The 21509-nt window shown below is 41.4% G+C and overlaps 3 protein-coding genes across 7 annotated transcripts; 1 reads left to right on the forward strand and 2 right to left on the reverse strand.

The window, feature by feature from the left end:
• Positions 1-485: 485 nt before the first annotated feature.
• Positions 486-5450, reverse strand: LOC311009716 (B- and T-lymphocyte attenuator-like). Of its 2 annotated transcripts, XM_084004054.1 has the most exons (7): positions 5363-5378; positions 4939-5249; positions 3312-3629; positions 3162-3221; positions 2938-3063; positions 2827-2861; positions 486-2743 (listed from the first exon to the last, which is right to left on the reverse strand). In XM_084004054.1, exons 2-7 carry the CDS (start codon positions 5042-5044, stop codon positions 2417-2419), a joined length of 972 nt encoding a protein of 323 aa, XP_083860180.1. In that variant the 5' UTR covers positions 5045-5249; positions 5363-5378; the 3' UTR covers positions 486-2416. The 2 variants fall into 2 exon arrangements, with proteins under 2 accessions (XP_083860180.1, XP_083860179.1); XM_084004053.1 differs by having other exon boundaries at positions 4939-5450.
• A 5923-nt stretch (positions 5451-11373) lies between these two features.
• LOC311009717 (uncharacterized protein) lies at positions 11374-14912 on the reverse strand. Of its 3 annotated transcripts, XM_084004057.1 has the most exons (6): positions 14402-14912; positions 12757-13080; positions 12613-12672; positions 12380-12505; positions 12276-12310; positions 11374-12201 (listed from the first exon to the last, which is right to left on the reverse strand). In XM_084004057.1, the coding sequence occupies exons 1-6, from the start codon at positions 14595-14597 to the stop codon at positions 12151-12153; spliced, it is 792 nt and encodes a 263-aa protein (XP_083860183.1). In that variant the 5' UTR covers positions 14598-14912; the 3' UTR covers positions 11374-12150. The 3 variants fall into 3 exon arrangements, with proteins under 3 accessions (XP_083860183.1, XP_083860181.1, XP_083860182.1); XM_084004055.1 differs by having other exon boundaries at positions 12276-12505; positions 14402-14910; XM_084004056.1 differs by having other exon boundaries at positions 12276-12505; positions 12763-13080; positions 14402-14908.
• Positions 14913-15659: 747 nt separating this feature from the next.
• On the forward strand, positions 15660-21445 carry LOC311009692 (splicing factor U2AF 35 kDa subunit-like). Of its 2 annotated transcripts, XM_084004018.1 has the most exons (8): positions 15660-15754; positions 16782-16869; positions 17364-17430; positions 19440-19489; positions 19692-19790; positions 19898-20031; positions 20992-21084; positions 21161-21445. In XM_084004018.1, exons 1-8 carry the CDS (start codon positions 15711-15713, stop codon positions 21270-21272), a joined length of 687 nt encoding a protein of 228 aa, XP_083860144.1. In that variant the 5' UTR covers positions 15660-15710; the 3' UTR covers positions 21273-21445. The 2 variants fall into 2 exon arrangements, with proteins under 2 accessions (XP_083860144.1, XP_083860143.1); XM_084004017.1 differs by lacking the exons at positions 15660-15754; positions 16782-16869 and adding an exon at positions 18556-18623 and having other exon boundaries at positions 17416-17430.
• Positions 21446-21509: the final 64 nt, after the last annotated feature.

The raw sequence follows: 21509 nt of genomic DNA on the forward strand, positions 1-21509 counted from the left end.
AAAAACACAAAAAGACGTTCAAACAAGGCTACCTGCTCCAGAAGTGTGTGTATCAAGATTGTACAGGAAACAAGGCTACTCACTTATAACAGTGTTATAGTCTGCACACACACACACACACACACACACACACACACACACACACACACACACACACACACACACACACACACACACACAAACACTAGTGGTTTCTCGTGTGTTAAATGTCACTTCTGTGTCGTGAGAGTAATAAACAACCACAAAAGAAAGTCAAAATGCCACATTATTCACAACATTATGAAGAAATGTGTCATATTTTTTAAAAACAATAAAACATATTCCATAAGAATATGGCATATAATCAGATACAGGTTAAGTCCTAATGTTTTGATATATGTTTTAATTATAGCAGATTGATTTCAAGGATTGTTTCCATAGACGAAGACAAGGCATCATGGGAGTTGTGTCTCCTGCACAATATGATTGGGAGGAGATAATTACCATGATGATGAATATGTGTTGTATTATGTACTGTTGTGTTACTGTTTTGTTTTTCAGATTGGACCTTCAGCAGGAAGTGTGCTGCCGACCAATAACAGTACGTCAAAACAAAAAAAAACAAAAAGAAATCTCACCTTAACACCCACGTCAAAGAAACATGGATGTTTGAAAAGCTGAAATGTTTTATACTTTTAATTCGACTTCAAAGGAAAAAACATACAGATAAGAAATGATGGATCCCCAAAGGAAACGCCTTCCTCCTGAGGAGCAACGCATGTACTAAAATAACAGAAACGTGGGTTTTTAAGTGTTTTACAGAACAATCGAGTCATCAAACAGTTATGAATACACATTATGTTAAGTGATTGCACAAAATGATGAGATCATTATTACATTCTCTGGTTCCAGGTTAAAGGAACACAATGATCACTAAGGTTACAGGTTGATGCAAGGCTTTTATGCGTATTATTATTATTATTAGGTAATTCATACAGTCAGAAAATGAGCCAGTAGTTGATTGATATGGTACCGTTGGTAAGCTCATGAAAACATGGCCATCATCATCAAGTCATAGATGTCACGTTTTTAAGCCACAGTGAGGATGTGACACATTCAAACCAAGATCACAAACAAATCTGTGCGTTGACTTCGGCCTTTCCCTTCGATCGCCTTCCTGAGAAGCAGCAGCCTGAAACGTGGTGAACTTCTCTGGAGAAACCGAATGTGGGAAGTAATTTAGTCGGGTCTTAAAGGGATAGTTCAGTATTTTGGACATAAGACCTATTTTCCAAGTGAGCCGGTGTGTTTGAGACGTCTGGAGACGTTTTCAAGAAATTTCATTCAGTTCTTCTAGTTGCCGAGTTCGCTTGTGCTATGGCTAGCGCAAGTCAATGGTTCTAGTTAGCATGGCATTAAAAACAGTCTTGCCCACTCCACAGTGCACCCGAGGCAAATCCATTGTAACGGCAGACTATCGATGTACATATGTGTTGATAGAATGTTTGAAATAAAACCAACCTTGCATTTTTAAGGATTTATGTCTCAGCAGCAGCAGCAGCAGCGTGTCATACTTCCTAGTAGGCTATGGCAGTGGCGGAGTGATATCACCTAGCACTTATAAGTTACCGGTTCTTTAATAGTTTGTTTACCTGCTGTCATTGCTACAGACCCAGAGTAGCCTGCAGTGCTAGTTTCTTAGCTCACAGAAATGGACACTTTTGGAGAATATACAGAAACTTTTGAAGACTCTGATGAGGAGTTTTTTTCCTCATCAGAGGACGTGAACGAGCGTCTGTGGAGACCGAGATAGCTGGAGCTGAGAACCGGGACCGAACAAGCGGAGACTGGTGGTGCCAGGAGGGAATCCCCCGCAACGCGTCCGAGGGTGTACGGTTCTCCGGACGGAGCAGAGGTCCGGGTTTGCGGTGCGTAATTGTGGGTTCGCGTGGCCGTGAGCTGCCCGGTGTTTGCGTGAGGTCCAAGCGCTTTTCACCCAGGTCTGAGGGCATGAGTCCCGACAATTCGTCCCGGTTCGATTGCCTATTTACGGGCAGTATTTCGGGCGGCGCGTCTTAGAGTTTTGAGTCCGACGGCGCAAAGTAATGTTCCGCTGCTGCTGAGAAACTAGTTCCTCAAAAAATGTTTGATTCATGCGATGCAAGGTTAGTTTTGTTTCAAATATTATTCTATCAACACACATATGTACATCGACAGTATAGTGTTTTAATTGATTTGCCTCGGGTGCACTGTGGAATGGGCAAGACTGTTTTAATGCCATGCTAGCTAAGAACTGTTGACTTGCGCTAGCCATAGCATAAGCGAACTCGGCAACTAGAAGAACTGAATGAAATTTCTTGAAAACGTCTCCAGACGTCTCGAACACACCGGCTCACTTGGAAAATAGGTCTTATGTCCAAAATTCCTAACTATGCGTTTAAACACGGATAGCCGCGTACTCCGACATCTCCTCCTTCGGCCTCGGAGGCCGGGCAGCGCCCCCTCCTGGAAGCTGATGGTTGAGCGCTGCGTACACGATCGAGCTCCCCTCCTCCTCCGCCACATTCCCGCCTCTCTCTCTGCCCGTCTCTACCTCGCTGTAAACACACTCATCGTCTCTTGGTAGCTGTAACTTGTGGGGTCGGGAGGGCGGCGTTTTTCTCCGGGTTGACCTCTGACACGGCGGCGCAGAGGGGCTTCCTTTTGGCGAGGCTTGGCGTCTGGCGTGTGGGAAGGGTTGCTCGACCATGGGAACTGCGATGAACTGTAAAAAAAAAAGCATTTTACACTCAAATATTTGAAGCGATTTAAAAAAAAAAAAAAAAAAGTTTGAAATGGATGTCTTACGTGATTTTCCGTTTGCGTCTTTTTCTTTGATTTCCCTGCGTGATGACAAGTAAAAAATTAGTTTTTTTGTTTGTTTGTTTGTTGTTGTGGCACATTTACTCAACACCTCACCTTTACACCCGCGCATCGACAGGACGGACACGGCTATGACTGCGATGACGAGGGCCGCGATCCCAGCGGTGACGTACATGTACTTCCGAAGATCCTCTGTGAGTTCGGGGTCCGAAGTCGTGCTTCCTGCGAGAGAAAGACGGTTGACTCAATGTGTTAAAGCGGATTAATATTCAGATTCAAATCAAGACATAGAAAGCATGTGGATATTGTTCTTTTCTTACTGGAATCGTTCTTCTGTGTAACGTTGGTTCGCCGACCATCAGATGTACAAGGCGGAGCCGCTGTCGTTGCATGTGAGGGTTAAAATATGAGCTTTGTTGGGTCACTTCAGTACAGTTTGGACATATAATAAAAGAAACGGACACACTCACCATGGACAGTGACCTTGATGTTATGACTCACACTCCCTGGACTTTGACACTGATACACACCCGAGTCATTTCTGCCTATTTTTGGAAAGATCAAAATCGATTTCCCCACTAAGCGTTCTACAAGTTTCCACTCGGCTTTAATGTGACGGCCAACGTCGACGAGGGCGTCGTTTTCCTCTCGTTTGTACCAGGAGACTGTTGGCGGCAGATCGTTGCAGAAAATGACCGTGCAGAAAATCCGGAGCTCTTCTCCGAGGCACGCCTCATACTCCCTGTTGCGAACCACTTTCACCGCGACTTCACAATTTGAATCTTCACCTGCAAAAGGAGGATGAAAACAAACAGAATGGGAACAAAACACCAAACAATGGTTCCCTTTGGGTCGACCAATGAAATGAAATTTGAATACAACAAACCCTGTTTGGGTAAATATAAGCAAATTATATTCCATGTTCTAATTATAGAATTGATTAAATTAGCGTAGGCTGGACCCGGATAGCAAAAAGAAAAGGTAAAAAAATGTATTTATTTTTTATTTTTGGCGCGTAGTTGGCGGAGTGGTTAGAGCGCATGCCATGTACGAACGTACGTACGCAGCCGACCCCGGTTCGAAACCCGACCGGAGGTCCTTTGCTGCATGTCACATCCCCTCTCTCTCTCCTCATGTTTCCGATCTATCCGCTGCTAATAAAAGGCGTCTAAAATTGATACCTCCTAGCTACCGTAGCTGTGCTAGCAACGACAAATCACTGAGAGAAAAACATTTAAGACTTTCTGTAAAATAAACGTCAGACTTTTTGATACCTTCTCAGGCCTTTTCGACGAATCGAGACTTTTCAACACCAAAGCACCAAAGCAAATGATTTAAGGTTGTTTTTTTACTAGTTGAAGGACACAAAACACCTGAAAGCTTTTTAGCAGCCTTGTGAAAAGAAAGGAAAAAGCAATATCATATGCAGTAACGACTTAATACAAAGTGAAACTAAATAAACTGATGTTTCATTTTGTGATGAGCGTGAGAACGAACTGCGAGTGAATCTCACCTGAACTAAAGCGAATTAAAACGTTAAAAAGTTTAACACCAGATATTCAAAATTCAAACATCTCTATTTCTGAAAACACAAAGAGTTATCGAAACAATAGGAACATGAAGTGGGTGGAAAGTCGACTAATGAAGCTAATGAGTCAAACATGCGTTTTTTTTTTACCATGTTTTGAAAAAAAAATGTTTTGCATCTTGTCAAAAAACGTCCTCCTGTTGTGGAGGAAATGATTTGTGCTACTATTTTTAGCATGCCAGTCCAACAGACATTCATGTAGAAGTAAAATTATTTCGTGGTGTGTTCAGGGAACATAATTGTGTAAGCCGTTATGACTCTTTGCCTTTTTAAAAGCTGTATAAGCTGCCAGTATAGTTTCCAGTCATATTTCAGTCTACAATCGCATACTTTAAAAGGTCATGACCTGTACAGAAATCCGGCCTCCAGCCTTTACCGGAGATTTTGGATAAAAGCTGACTTTTCAGTCCAAAACGGCTGAGTAAACACCTTCCAGGCTTCCAGAGGAAGGAAAGGTAACACTGCACAAATACTGAGACGGCACAATATGCAAAATAATAATAGCTTACCGTCGGCGTTTAAGGTGAGAAGCAGCCCTGCCAAGATAGACACCTGCAGGACAGTCCAGCGGCGGTTAGGCCCCATGATGGGAGCACTCAGAAAACCTCCCGTCATCTTCCAGTCACAGCCAATAAAAGGGGAGAGTGTTCCTCCCGGCACATCGTTATTTGGTTAAACAAAACAGAGAAGCTGAATTTGGAGCTACTTAGCTGCTTCCTCTTTCTACCCTTTGCTCACTCCCTTCCCACCTCTGCATCGTTCCCCTTTAAAGCAGGGGCGGTGAGAGCTCTGGAGGGGAGGGTCGGGGGTCTTGACTCCTCTTAATGTTGCAGGTTCGATGCAGAAAAAAAAAAAAGAAGTCAGGTTAGGGGGTTTCCACGGTTTCAGGTGCTGACCCTGCTTTAAATACACCTCACAACCTTCCTCTCTCACCCTCTCTTTTCACTTCCAATCTTGCTTCAGTATACGTGCACTTTGACATCGACTTCATCACTTCTTGGCAGAGTCTGTGGTTCACCTTCTTGAAGCTGACTTCCTCCCATCTCTCCCTTCCTTTCATCTTCACCATGTGCGTCTCCTGCAAGCTTGTGCACTTAGTGGTGAGGTTTCAGAGTGCAGCGGAGGGGAGATGGGGACGCTGGAGCCCCTTTTATAGTCCACTACGATGATGTGTGGTCACTGTGATTCAATGAAGCGGTCTCACTGAGGTTTAAAGGGCCGCTTCACTATTTTTACACATCAGGTTCAATGTATTTGTCACACAGCGAGATGTATAGTGAATTCTGTGGCTCTGAAGTGTGAAGAATGACCCTGATGATGCCCGGGTGGATTAGATGTGACTGTGAGCTGTGTTATGGGAGGATATTTCAGGCTCTGGTGCTTCTATTTTAACTGACTTTTAATCCATCCCTTGTAAATCTACCACAAAAAGTACCACAATCTCAATAAAAGTGCTGCATTCTAATGTTTACACACATTAAATTACATAAGCAGGAGAAAAATTAAGGCCCACCTTTAATAATAAGTTGTAATACTATAATTTGCATGACCCAAACAAAAGCGTATTGTATTAGCATAACATATTTTGTATTAAATCTTATTTTATCATATACACTTTAAACAAATATATAGTTTCAGATACTTTATCTAAGAAAAGTAGCTGTAAAAACATTCAAAATGTTACTTAATTAAAAAATAATGAGAGGAGAAGCGTGATTTGAGATAATAAGAAATATTTTTTTTAAGAAATATTTTATTGAACAACAGCGCTGACGTGTGGCGTTCAGGGTAATTGCATTCGAACGGCAGCTGCTACGCAATCGCCGTCCCTTTACGTAATGACGTGGGTCCCTACGTCTCCAACGATCCATTTTCGGCACAGAGAAAGACAAGTAAGTTTTGTGTAATAATGGTTGCAGGAGTCGCCCGAACGACGCGTGTTGTGAAGAGTGGACCCGCAGCGGGTCTTCTCCGTCGTCGGCGGAGCTCCATTCGTTGCCGAATGCCCTCGCCATGTTTACATTAGCAACAGGGAGCTAACGCTCGGCTAACACATTGAATGAAACTCGGGGAGGCTCCTCAGATAACCTGCAGCTTATTCGTGGTGTCGCTTCGCTGCGAAATGTGTCACTTTAACAGAGTGTGCGCTAGTCTGTTGCTACATGCGTGAATATCCGAAGCGTTGCTAGGTAGCTACGTTAAATAGCCAGGTGACGTACAGCTACGTTAATTATGTAGCTCGTTAGCAGAGCCTTGCTCTGAAGGATTGTTTTGTTCTGTTTCACCGATTGGAGAACTGCAAAAAAATACATGTGTATATACTGTGTTTACAACTCTGACTCTCGCGATATTTATTTTGTCGTACATCTATTGCATTTATACTCGGTTCTCTGTGCTGGTATCTGATATTTCAAAATTCGTGTGTGTGTGTGTGTTACAGAGCACCACTGGAGGGAGCACCAGTGTTGGAATTAATCTTTATATTTGGTAAAATATTAATAAAGGCCTGCGTGGCCTGTGTACAGCATAGTTAATTTTGTAGATGACATTTATATCTCATCACCGGAGAAAATATTTTTTCTTTTAACAGCTGTGGGATGATCTGACAGTAATTATCTGTATATAAAGAGGAGTATAAGTATTATGTTAATGCCTCCATTGAAGTTAAACAACTTGGTGTTTAACGTCTACAAGAGTTTTTATTTCAGTTCAATAATCAGTGTTACAGTGTTTTGTTTTTTGACAATATTCACCTTGTAGAATCTGTATTATTCATATTTCCTGTACTGATGCTGAGATAAAGTTAAATAAAAACCTGAGATTTTATCAGCTTTTGTTTGCTTATTTTTATTGGCTGCGTCTCGGAGATATTAAATAAGACTATTAAAACAATCTTTTACCAATAATACCTCATATTTGTAGCTGACGTCTCCAAACCAGCTGGGATTCTTGAGAAATAGTTTGAGTGATGTGAAGACTGTGGGTGGTAACCTCACCAACGTGAGGACGCTCATCTCCTCCACAGCCCACTCCAGTGACTGTTCATTTCTCTCAGACCTCGTGAGTTGCATAACAACGTCTTCATGCCTTTGTTTTGATGTATGACTAACCAGATTTAAATCTGAAATATAACCTGAAGATAACACGTCCTGTTGTGAGTCATAGTGGAATTTAGTTTGGCACCAAAACAATAATTTAGAAAACGCAAAAATAAATAAAAATTGTTGGCATGGAATGAAAGCACGAGCGTCAAATCCACAGGATGCACTTTGGTTTTATTGTTCCTTCCAGTTATTTTAGAAAAATGTTGGTGTCGTGTTGTAAATCAGTGGTTTCCAACGAGGCGTGCGTCTATGAGGGGCCGTCAGGGACATAATTCAGAATTAATGTACCTCTCACGCACACATGTGAAATGCTCTCATATACACCACTGAAACACTCTCACATAAACAACTGAAAAAGTATTTGCTCACATACACTACTGAAACGCTCTCACACACACTACTGAAACGCTCTCACACACACTACTGAAACGCTCTCATACACACTACTAAAACGCTCTCACACACACTTCTAAAATGCTCTCATACATACAAGTAAAACTCTGTCACACACTACTAAAACGCTCTCACACACACTACTAAAACGCTCTCATACATACAAGTAAAACGCTCTCACACACACTACTGAAACGCTCTCACACACACTACTGAAACGCTCTCACACACACTACTAAAACGCTCTCACACACACTACTAAAATGCTCTCATACATACAAGTAAAACGCTCTCACACACACTACTGAAACGCTCTCACACACACACTACTGAAACGCTCTCACACACACTACTAAAATGCTTTCATACATACAAGTAAAACTCTCTCACATACACTACTAAAATGCTCTCGTACACACTACTTCACTTTAATTTGTAAGAGGATTTTACTTGGTTATATGAGAGCGTTTTAGTAGTGTGTGTGAGAGCTTTTTAGTAGTGTGTATGAGAGCGTTTCAGTAGTGTGTGTGAGAGAGTTTTACTTGTATGTATGAGAGCATTTTAGAAGTGTGTGTGAGAGCGTTTTAGTAGTGTGTATGAGAGCGTTTCAGTAGTGTGTGTGAGCAAATACTTTTTCAGTTGTTTATGTGAGAGTGTTTCAGTAGTGTATATGAGAGCATTTCACATGTGTGTGTGAGAGGTAATTCTGAATTATGTCCCAGACGGCCCCTCATATGCGTCAGCGGCTACCTGCAAAGATTGTGCTGCAAGTTATTTAACTCCATAAATTAAATATAATATAACAATTATGTTTAATTAGTTGAACAGATTGCTAAAAGTAACGGTTTAGTGTAGTAGTTAGATTCAAGCGTAGGTTAAAAGTAATGGATTCATTGTTGTAAAAGTAAGTTTAAAGTCATGTATAAATATCTGTAATAGTTATATAAAAGTAAAGTTTAAATTCTGTCATAGTTAGATAAAAGTAAAAGTTTAAATATCTGTAATAGTTAGATACAAGTAAAAGTTTAAATATCTGTAATAGATACAAGTAAAAGTTTAAATATCTGTAATAGTTATATAAAAGTAAAGTTTAAATTCTGTCATAGTTAGATGAAAGTAAAAGTTTAAATATCTGTAATAGTTAGATACAAGTAAAAGTTTAAATATCTGTAATAGATACAAGTAAAAGTTTAAATATCTGTAATAGATACAAGTAAAAGTTTAAATATCTGTAATAGTCAGATACAAGTAAAAGTTTAAATTCTGTAATAGTTCGATAAAAGTAAAGTTTAAATATCTGTAATAGTTAGATAAAAGTAAAGTTTAAATATCTGTAATAGTTAGATAAAAGTAAAGTTTAAATATCTGTAATAGATGAAAGTAAAAGTTTAAATATCTGTAGCTAGATGAAAGTAATGTTTAAATGACTGTAATATTAAAAGTAAAAGTCACGTCTAAAAGGTAATAGTTAATCAAACAGTTGTAATGGTTAATCCTGCTTTACAAATGAACTCTGCAGTCTGAATTGAACTATTGTAATGTTTTCCCCAAACCATGTTGTATAAATAGACATTTTTTCCTTCCCTTACCGTTTCCATAAACCTCACAAAGCCAGGAAAGGGTAAGCACTTCCTTTGTTGCTTGGAGGCACTTGAAATATTTAGATTTGATCGTTATCGGTGATGTCATTAAAGCAAATAATTTGTCGATTAATAAAAACATCGAGGCTTATCTGGAGGAAACCATGCTGGACTTCACAATAAAAGCACTGTTTTGGTCCCTGGTGGCTTTTAATGTTTATGGAGTCACGCTGGTCGGAAATAATAATAATAAAGATTATTATAAAGCATCCGGCCAACTCCCTTTTAAAGTAATCCAGAGTTATGCGTTTACGCCACTAGATGGTGACTTTACCTTACTTTAAAGTGAGAGAGTTAGTTTTCCTCTCGTCCCATCCGGCCTGAATGCATGTTTTGTGTCTTTTAAAAATGATATTTAATAAGAGCTGGAAACAAACCCAAACACTAAGATTCATATATAAACTTCCAAAAGAGTGTCTCCAACAGCATGTGACACACTGGTGGTGTTGATGGTGGGCGACGCGTGTTGTTGGGTGGGCTGTAAGTGTGTGTGTGTGAGCGCTGCAGAAAGGCCACACTCGCTCAGTGATAATGATTTAAATAGATGTCGTTTTCCATTGTCTGTAAAAGGTGTTTCTTTTGTAGAAATGAAATTAACCTTTAGAGACGTTTTTTGGTTTGATCTAGTGGGTTTCGGTCTGAAGTGAAAGGGGTCATTTCCTGGATTCAGGGTGGGAGAGTTGATCTTCTGATGAGCAATGAACATTAAGGTGCTTTTTTTAATGGATTGTAACACAAGCTCAGAGAGCGGGGTAGTTCTGGAGCAGCATTTTGCCTCGAAACTACCAAAGCTGAGACCGCTAGAGCCCCTCTTCACCCACAAACCCCTCGCTAGGACGAGATAACAGCCGATTTGTTTGCAGCTGAGACGCAGAGAATACAACTTTTGGTGATCGAGGACACGTTTAGCTCTAATTTGCAAGTGCCGCTGACATGCAAAACCAACATGTGTTGGCATTTATCTGAAAGCAGCTCTTTGCTTCAGGACTCAGGCCTTCGACCACATGGTCAGCCCTTGTTTTGGACTTGGAAATTAGCCTGCAAACTGTACATTCTTTACTGTAAAACAACTTCCAGCCTTTGTTTTTTTACACACACGTGACATGTGGTGTAATTCTGCTTCCTGTTCGTATTCTCCCGAATGAACAACAGATATTGAACTCAAGAAGAAAAGCTAGTTGGATCAACGTCATGTGAAAGCTTAAACGGGCAGAGGTGTGGAAAAAAATCAAAAATGAAGATTGTACAGGAAACAAGGCTACTCACCTATAACAGTGTTATAGTCTGCACACACACACACACACACACACACACACACTAGCGGTTTCTCATGTGTTAAATGTCACTTCTGTGTCGTGAGAGTAATACACAACCACAAAAGAAAGTCAAAATGCAACATTATTCACAACTTTAAACATTATGAAGACATGTCATATTTTTTAAAAACAATTAAACATATTCCATAAGAATATGGAACATAATCAGATACAGGTTAAGTCCTAATGTTTTGATATTTGTTTTAATTATAGCAGATTGATTTCAAGGACGTATGGACGGCTGATCGTTTCCATAGACGAAGACAAGGCATCATGGGAGTTGTGTCTGATTGACAGGAGAATAATTACCATGATGATGAATATGTGTTGTATTATGTACTGTTGTGTCACTGTTTTGTTTTTCAGATTGGACCTTCAGCAGGAAGTCTGCTGTCGACCAATAACAGTACGTAAAAACAAAAACACCCCCAAAAGAAATCTCACCTTCACACCCACGTCAAAGAAACATGGATGTTACAAAAATGTGTTTGATACTTTTAATTCGACTTCACAAGGACAAAACATACAGATAAGAAAGAAAACGCCTTCCTCCTGAGGTTCATGTACTAAAATAACAGAAACGTGGGTTTTTTAAGTGTTTTACAGAACAATCGAGTCATCAAACAGTTATGAATACACATTATGTTAAGTGATTGCACAAAATGATGAGATCATTATTACATTCTCTGCTTCCAGGTTAAAGGAACACAATGATCACTAAGGTTACAGGTTGATGCAAGGCTTTTATGCGTATTATTATTATTATTAGGTAATTCATACAGTCAGAAAATGAGCCCCTAGTTGATTGATATGGTACCGTTGGTAAGTTCATGAAAACATGGCCATCATCATCAAGTCATAGATGTCACGTTTTTAAGCCACAGTGAGGATGTGACACACATGACTTCAGCCTTTCCCTCCGATCGCCTTCCTGAAAAGCAGCAGCCTGAAACGTGGTTCTCTGGAGAAACCGAATGTGGGAAGTAATTTTAAACACGGATAGCCGCGTACTCCGACATCTCCTCCTTCGGCCTCGGCGGCCGGGCAGCGCCCCCTCCTGGAAGCTGATGGTTGAGCGCTGCGTACACGATCGAGCTCCCCTCCTCCTCCTCCGCCACGTTCCCGCCTCTCTCTCTGCCCGTCTCTATCTCGCTGTAAAAACACTCATCGTCTCTTGGTAGCTGTGACTTGTGGGGTCGGGAGGGCGGCGTTTTTCTCCGGGTTGACCTCTGACACGGCGGCGCAGAGGGGCTTCCTTTTGGCGAGGCTTAGCGTCTGGCGTGTGGGAAGGGTTGCTCAACCATGGGGACTGCGATGAACTGCAAAAAAAAAAGCATTTTACACTCAAATATTTGAAGCAATTAAAAAAAAAAGTTTGAAATGGATGTCTTACGTGATTTTCCGTTTGCGTCTCTTTCTTTGATTTCCCTGCGTGATGAGAGTTAAAAAATGAGTTTGTCTGTCTGTTTGTTGTGGCACATTTACTGAACACCTCACCTTTACCCCCGCGCTTTGGCACGACAGACGCGGCTATGACCACGATGACGAGGGCCACGATCCCAGCAGAGACGTATATGTACCTCCACAGATCCTCTGTGAATTTGGGATCCGAAGTCGTGCTTCCTGTGAGAGAAAGACGGTTGACTCAATGTGTTAAAGCTGATTAATATTGGTCTCATTCAGATTCAAATCAAGACATAGAAAGCATGTGGATATTGTTCTTTTCTTACCGGAATCATTCTTCTGTGTAAAGTTGGTTCGCCGACCATCAGATGTACTAGGCGGAGCAGCTGTCGTTGCATGTGAGGGTTAAAATATGAGCTTTGTTGGGTCACTTCAGTACAGTTTGGACATATAATTAAAGAAAAGGACACACTCACCATGGACAGTGACCTTGATATTATGACTCACACTCCCTTGACTTTGACACTGGTACACACCCGAGTCATTTCTGCCTATTTTTTGAAAGATCAAAATCGAGTTCCCCACTAAGTGTTCTACAAGTTCCCACTCGGCTTTAACGTGACGGCCAATGTCTACAAGGGCGTCGTTTTCCTCTCGTTTGGACCAGGAGATTATTGGCGGCGGATCGTTGCAGAAAATGACCGTGCAGAAAATCCGGAGCTCTTCTCCGACGCACGCCTCATACACCCTGTTGCGAACCACTTTCACCTCGACTTCACAATATGAATCTTCACCTGCAAAAGGAGGATAAAAACAAACAGAATGGGAACAAAACACCAAACAATGGTTCACTTTGGGTCGACCAATGAAATCCACCGTGTTCAGTCATTTTAATACCACAAAGAATGAAATGCCTGTTTGGGTAAATATAAGCAAATTATATTCCATGTTCTAATTATAGAATTGATTAAATTAGCGTAGACTGGACCCGGATAGCAAAAAGAAAAGGTAAAAAAATGTATTTATTTTTTATTTTTGGCGCGTAGTTGGCGGCGTGGTTAGAGCGCATGCCATGTACGAACCTACATACGCAGCCGACCCCGGTTCGAAACCCGGCCGGAGGTCCTTTGCTGCATGTCACATCCCCTCTCTCTCTCCTCATGTTTCCGATCTATCCACTGCTAATAAAAGGCGTCTAAAATTGATACCTCCTAGCTACCGTAGCTGTGCTAGCAACGACAAATCACTGAGAGAAAAACATTTAAGACTTTCTGTAAAATAAACGTCAGACTTTTTGATACCTTCTCAGGCCTTTTCGAGGAATCGAGAGTTTTCAACACCAAAGCACCAAAGCGATTGATTTAAGGTTGTTTTTTTTCTAGTTGAAGGACACAAAACACCTGAAAGCTTTTTAACAGCCTTGTGAAAAAAAGCAAGATCATATGCAGTAACGACTTAATACAAAATGAAACTAAATAAACTGATGTTTCATTTTGTGATGAGCGTGAGAACAAAACTGCGAGTGAATCTCACCCGAAGTAAAGCATCTCAATGTTAAACGTTATTAAGTTTAACACCAGATATTCAAAATTTCTGAAAACACACAAGTTATCGAAACAATAGGAACATGAAGTGGGTGGAAAGTTGACTAATGAGTCAAACATGCTTTTTTTTTTACCATGTTTTGAAAAATAAATGTTTTGCATCTTGTCAAAAAACATCCTCCTGTTGTGGAGGAAATGATTTGTGCAACTATTTTTAGCATGCCAGTCCAACAGACATTCATGTAGAAGTAAAATTATTTCGTGGTGTGTTCAGGGAACATAATAAGCCGTTATGACTCGGTGGGTTTTGGAGATGAATGTGCGCCAACTTTGCCTTTTTAAAAGCTGTATAAGCTGCCAGTTTCCAGTCATATTTCAGTCTACAATCGCATACTTTAAAGGTCATGACCTGTACAGAAATCCGGCCTCCATCCTTTACTGGAGATTTTGGATAAAAGCTGACTTTTCAGTCCAAATGGCTGAGTAAACACCTTCCAGGCTTCCAGAGGAAGGAAAGGTAACACTGCACAAATACTGAGACGGCACAATATGCAAAATAATAATAACTTACTGTCAGCGTTTAAGGTGAGAAGCAGCCCTGCCAAGATAGACACCTGCAGGACAGTCCAGCGGCGGTTAGGCCCCATGATGGGAGCACTCAGAAAACCTCCCGTCATCTTCCAGTCACAGCCAATAAAAGGGGAGAGTGTTCCTCTCACGCTGCTTCCTCTTTCTACCCTTTGCTCACTCCCTTCCCACCTCTGCATCGTTCCCCTTTAAAGCAGGGGCGGTGAGAGCTCTGGAGGGGAGGGTCGGGGGTCTTGACTCCTCTTAATGTTGCAGGTTCGATGCAGTCAAAAAAAAAAGAAGTCAGGTTAGGGGGTTTCCACGGTTTCAGGTGCTGACCCTGCTTTAAATACACCTATATCTATCACAACCTTCCTCTCTAACCCTCTCTTTTCACTTCCAATCTTGCTTCAGTATACGTGCACTTTGACATCGACTTCATCACTTCTTGGCAGTGTCTGTGGTTCACCTTCTTGAAGCTGACTTCCTCCCATCTCTCCCTTCCTTTCATCTTCACCATGTGCGTCTCCTGCAAGCTTGTGCACGTATAGCGGTGAGGTTTCAGAGTGCAGTGGAGGGGAAATGGGGACGCTGGAGCCCCGTTTATAGTCCACTACGTTGATATGTGGTCACTGTCATTCAATGAAGCGGTCTCACTGAGGTTTAAAGGGCCGCTTCGCCAATTTTACACATCAGGTTCAATGTATTTGTCACACAGCGAGATGTATAGTGACTTCTGTGGCTCTGAAGTGTGAAGAATGACCCTGATGATGCCAGGGTGGATTAGATGTGACTGTGAGCTGTGTTATGGGAGGATATTTCAGGCTCTGGTGCTTCTGTTTTAACTGACTTTTAATCCATCCCTTGTAAATCTACCACAAAAAGTACCACAATCTCAATAAAAGTGCTGCATTCTAATGTTTACACACATTAAAGTACATAAGCAGGAGAAAAAGTAAGGCCCACCTTTAATAATAAGTTGTAATACTATAATTTGCATGACCCAAACAAAAGCGTATTGTATTAGCATAACATATTTTGTATTAAATCTTATTTTATCATATACACTTTAAAAAAGATATACTTTCAGATACTTTATCTAGGAAAAACATTCAAAATGTTACTTTATTAAAAAATAATGAGAGGAGTAGCGTGATTTGAGATAATAAGAAATAATTTTTTTAAGAAATATTCTATAGAACAACAGCGCTGACGTGTGGCGAGCAGGGTAATTGCATTCGAACGGCAGCTGCTACGCAATCGCCATCCCTTTACGTAATGACGTGGGTCCCTACGTCTCCAACGAGCCGAAAATGGCGGAGTACTTGGCATCCATTTTCGGCACAGAGAAAGACAAGTAAGTTTTGTGTAATAACGGTCGCGGGAGTCGCCCGAACGACGCGTGTTGTGAAGAGTGGACCCGCAGCGGGTCTTCTCCGTCGTCGGCGGAGCTCCATTCGTTGCCGAATGCCCTCGCCATGTTTACATTAGCAACAGGGAGCTAACGCTCGGCTAACACATTGAATGAAACTCGGGGAGGCTCCTCAGATAACCTGCAGCTTTCTTGTGTTGTTGCTTCGCTGCGAAATGTGTCACTTTAACAGAGTGTGCGCTCGTCTGTTGCTACATGCGTGAATATCCGAAGCGTTGCTAGGTAGCTACGTTAAATAGCCAGGTGACGTACAGCTACGTTAATTATGTAGCTCGTTAGCAGAGCATTGCTCTGAAGGATTGTTTTGTTCTGTTTCACCGATTGGAGAACAGCAAAAAAATACATGTGTAAATACTGTGTTTACAACTCTGACTCTCGCGATATTTGTTTTATCGTACATCTATTGCATTTATACTCGGTTCTCTGTGCTGGTAGCTGATATTTCAAAATAAAAGTCTCCATGACAGTCAAACAGTGGCTTACTTTTACTGTTTCAAATGAGTAGAGATGCAAACATGTTTAATCCAATTCAATGTTGTTACCTAACTTCATAAGTGATAGTCTTGTACTGATATTATACTGACAATACTTAGCTACAGGCTTTAATCTGTGGATATTCTATGTTTTTATATTATAAACAAATCACATGAAAAGGCAGGAACCAACAGTGCATTGATCTGACTTGTGTCCTGTGTGTAAAAAGCCCAATGTAGCTTATTTCCTTTGTCACACTAAGCTTTATTATTGTCAGAAATATATTATAAACACATCACTGAGCCACACTGGTGCCCTACTCATCAGTGTAAAGATGAATACACTGTACTTACAATACTGCCTAGCCATTTGAGAATATTGTAGAACCTTTAAAAAAAAAAATGTTATTAAAATATTGAACCAATTGTGAAAACGAAAGCACATTTTCAGTATAATAATGTTTGTCCTTCATTTCCAGGGTCAATTGCTCCTTCTATTTTAAAATTGGGGCTTGCAGACATGGAGACCGCTGCTCAAGATTGCACAACAAACCAACCTTCAGCCAGGTGAGGACCCCATCAAAGTGCTGCTCCTATTATAATAATAATCATAATAATGATGTTTCTTGTGCGAGATTGACGTATCACTGTTGCTGGTAAAAAAAAAAAGACTCCCACTCCACTCCCACACACACTGAAACAGTGACATGCAGGTCGCTGACCATCTGAAACCACTTGGGGGTCTTGCTCAAGGCCACATGTGGATAGAAGTCGGGGATTCAGTGACCTGGTGTTCACCCTGAGCCACAGCTGATTAATTATTTTATGTTCTGACTGATCAAGGCACGATGTCACAAGTCATGTAGCCGATGCAAACCGTTGGTGTTGTGTGAACACTAAAGGTTTATCCACACCAATACGTTTTAGTTTGAAAAGGTTGAAAGAAACCTTAGAAAACGATGACACAGACACCCACTTCCGCTTCCAGATTGGTTTATATGTTGTATTTCATTATATTTAATGATGTCATTCATCAAAGAATCCTGTTCTTTCTCCTGCAGACCATCTTGATTCAGAACATCTACCGTAATCCCCAGAACAGTGCACAGACGGCCGACGCTTCCCGCTGTAAGTTAAATATTTGTCAGCAACTTCCCTTTGTGTTTCCTGTAAGTGGTGCTTGCATGTAACAAATGTGAGGTACTGCTTCAGCCCTCTCTAACTGGAGACCCGGGTTGTGACCCTATTATCTCCCTCGTGTGATATTTAGTAATTCGTTGGTCATTACCTTCCACTGTCTGTGGAAGCAGTGCTTCCAGACTCTGTTATGGTGGAATATTTAAAATAATCTTCTATGCGCAATACATGTTGAGTCCAGTCCCGTAGAGCTGTAGCAGTACCTCTCATACAGGTAAGTGTGTAACGGGGGCTTCGAATTGACTGTGAATTTGAAAGCATTGCATTCTCTCTGACATTGATACAAGAGACATTCTTTACTTCACTTTGCATCACATAGGAATGTTGATTTGGTGAAATGTCCTTTAACAGCACGCTTACTGGGACCAAAGGCCCAAAATTTGTAGTACAACCGACACCTGTGGAATTTCTTTTTGTCGTTGTTTTGATTTTTTTCCTGCGTTCATATCGTGATTGTTTGTAAGCAAATGTGGTCACATGCATGTACCACAATTCTGGACAGTTTGAAGGTTTAAAAAAAAATTCACTTCCATTCAGTGCCTAATTACATAGACAAACAACTCTTGAGACTCATTTACCTGCCAGTTAAGGCGGCCATCATTGTGAATGAGTAGCTTGAGTTGTGTTTTGCAATGTTGCATCGGAGCAGTAAAGGGTATGGGTATAACATTTTTAATACAATTTCCTGTTTCGTATAATGCACAGAACACCATTAGAGGCGAAAACTAAATGCCTCGACGCCTCAAATTGTAGCCAATTAACTGTTCCGTTAGAAAAGTGTAAAACAAAGCAAACCCTAAAACCAGAGAGGAGTGAATATCTCAAAATCTAAAACAGCAATGAGCCTTATTTCCAATATTAACAACAACGGAGTGGCCATTTCTGAACGCATCTTTATCCATCACATAATAAATCATCTGGATCTGACGACATGTAACAACTACCTAACTAAGGGCCGCAGCTTACTGATAGAAACATTTCTAATCACATTTCTTTCTTCCTCAGCTCTTTACTTTGGTTGATTTATGTCACAGAAGTTTACGTTTTGTATTTCAGACAATTTCCCTCTTGAACATTTACCTTCATAACCTTCAAAACTGCCCAGTCTGCTGATGGTTTACACTGTAAGTTCTCCCTTCATTCGCAGGACCCTCCAGCACTGACTGCACTTAATCTACTGCATCACACCTCCCCACACAAATTTGGTTTAGCGTAGGAACATGTCCTCTAGAGCTGTGTAACACATCGTTTCCCGGAGATAGAATAACATGCCACATGCTCTTCTGCACGTCTCCCTGGCCGAACTCCAACTACTGTGTTGTGCAACCATGTGCAAAAGCTTTGGTGTCAGATCCTTCATTTTGCTGATGTGAAAACAGATGTGTTAGAGTTAAAAGCTATATTTAACGGTTTCTGTGTCCTTTGCTTTACACTTAACAGTTTCACACTGAGTACACATCCTTTTGCTTCTGATTCATTGAAGCAGGTTTCGACTAGTGCTGTCCTCGACTTGGGAAATTCTCCTTCATTTTATAGGGATTGTCATTAATTAGTTGAATAGTTAACCTTAAAAAAAATATGCTCTGGCCTCTGTGCACATGATGTACATGCAGTGACACAAATACATTTGTAAGGAGGGTAAAACGATGGCAAATAATTAAAAAGTACAACCCTGCTAACCAGGAGAAGGCTAAGAGGGGCCAGCTCTTGTTTTTACCATGCTTCTGTGAAATAGGTTGGGGGAGAGTAGACTGTTTTCCTGGCAACATATAACATACAGACTCTTTCTGATCTACGTTTACAGGGTGTAACTAATATAGCAAGACGTATCATGTAATGTTGCTTCAGTTAGACGTGTTGGTTAAAAAGCTACATGGCCCATTTGAAGACCTTGACTTGTCTTGACCTGACTTGACTGTCCTTTTGTTGACGTTCTCTAGGTGCCGTCAGCGATGTGGAAATGCAGGAGCACTACGACGAGTTCTTTGAGGTGAGAGACTTAAAGTTATGGTCGCTCCCAGTTAAGAGAAACAGGTATTTGCATGGGAATAATAATGCAGATGGAGTCGGCCCTTGTTCACAGTCCTAAGCAGCTTAGAGCAAACCTGCAAAACCTGTGGATTCCAGCCTCAAACCCTGCATATTCATTCATGTCGGAGGGGTTAATTGCTCTTCTCTTATCTCCCATACAGGAAGTGTTCACGGAGATGGAGGAGAAGTATGGAGAGGTGGAGGAGATGAACGTGTGCGATAACTTGGGTGACCACCTGGTCGGCAATGTCTATGTTAAGGTTGGTAATTTGTATAAATGTACTTATGAGAGAGAGAGAGAGATCATATTTGCATCACTTCCCACGAGTTGCTCATTATCCTAAGTTTGTGTGCCATCTGTGTGTAGTTTCGTCGTGAGGAGGACGCAGAGAAAGCAGTCATGGACCTGAATAATCGCTGGTTCAACGCCCAACCCATCCACGCAGAGCTCTCCCCCGTCACCGACTTTAGGGAAGCTTGCTGCCGCCAGTATGAAATGGGGTGAGTGACACTCGGTCCACAGTAGAAGCACTACACACTCCCTATTATTCTATGAAATCTCTTGCATAGTAATCAAAAACAAACAGGGTCACTTTTATCCAAGAAATATCCTCGCCCCTCTTGAGGAGATATTTTTCTATCCTGTCATGCATCCTATATGACATTCTTACACAGCTTCTTTTCCTGAATCAGTCACCCAGTCCTGACACAGAGGCTCGATTATCTGGTGATTATAAAAGTAGAAATGTTGCAAATGTCCAAACCACTAAGAAGCACAATACATATTGACTTTTCGTCATTAATGCGTGTGCGTCAGGGTATCATTTAAAGGCAGAAACAGAAATGTTGACCGCAGGCTGGGAAGTAAGTCTGCCCCTGCAGCTAGATGATCCAAGGTAAATATTCATAGCTCAACGTGCAGCGACTAACCAGGCGCGTTTGTTTGGATATCAAGTGACGTGATAAGGCCCCAAAGTAGTTGCTTCATTACCTTTTAACTTGTCTTGGATGTTCTTTTTTTTAAATTACCACCATAAAAAACGTTGCACACATGGTGGGATGAATGTGGCACAAATGAGGGTCCCAGAAGCCCCCACCCACCCTTAGCAGGTACACCTGGTCGTGTCGATAAGACCTCACGTGCCCTTCAGCACGGCACCGACTGGGCAGTGTGTGAATTATCACATTTTCTGTTAAATGCAAAGATAAACTTTGTCCTTTAACAGTGGGAGGAAACTTGTGTTCCTCGCCGTTTTATGATTCCCTCTGTGTTTTTCCGTTGGAATGCGGGTTGTTTGCTCTGATAGGGCGAACCTGGCGTGAGGGGCGATAAAAGATCAAATGTTCTACCTGGTGGGCTTGCATGCTCCTCAGCATGTGTAACTGAGACACAACTTTTACTCGTGGCACTCCAACCAAATGCAAGCCGAGAGAGTTTTAACGCTGCATGTTTTCCTGCAGAGAGTGTACCCGAGGTGGCTTCTGCAACTTCATGCACCTGAAACCCATATCGCGGGAACTTCGACGGGAGTTGTACGGCCGCCGAAGGAAAAGGTACGGAAATCTTGAAAGTTTGGTATTCATGTTTTGGGTTGTATTTGTGAATTAATATATTCTCCTCTCCCACCAGGAACCGCTCTGGCTCACGTCCCCGGGAACGACGCTCCCGCTCCAGGGACCGGCGGCGGGAACGCGAGAGGCCGAGACAGTCGAGGGACCGAGAGCGCTCTGGAAGATTCTGAAAGGAAGCCGAGACTGACCCAATGTCCTACCAAATCCCTCCCTGTTAACCCCGGCAGTGATGACGAAGATATTTTTCTTTATTGGTGAATTGTTGGAAGTGTTTTTTCTTTTATTCCCTTTTTTTAAGACAAGCTTATGTCGCTTTCTCAATAAAAACAGATTTGTAATTCTGCACTGGCACCACTTGCTTATATGAATATCAAATTATTTGGCATGGAGAGGACTTTAAATAAGGA

This window comes from Eutrigla gurnardus, assembly GCF_963514095.1.
Source record: "Eutrigla gurnardus genome assembly, chromosome: 24".
In the NCBI taxonomy this organism is placed as follows: domain Eukaryota; kingdom Metazoa; phylum Chordata; class Actinopteri; order Perciformes; family Triglidae; genus Eutrigla; species Eutrigla gurnardus.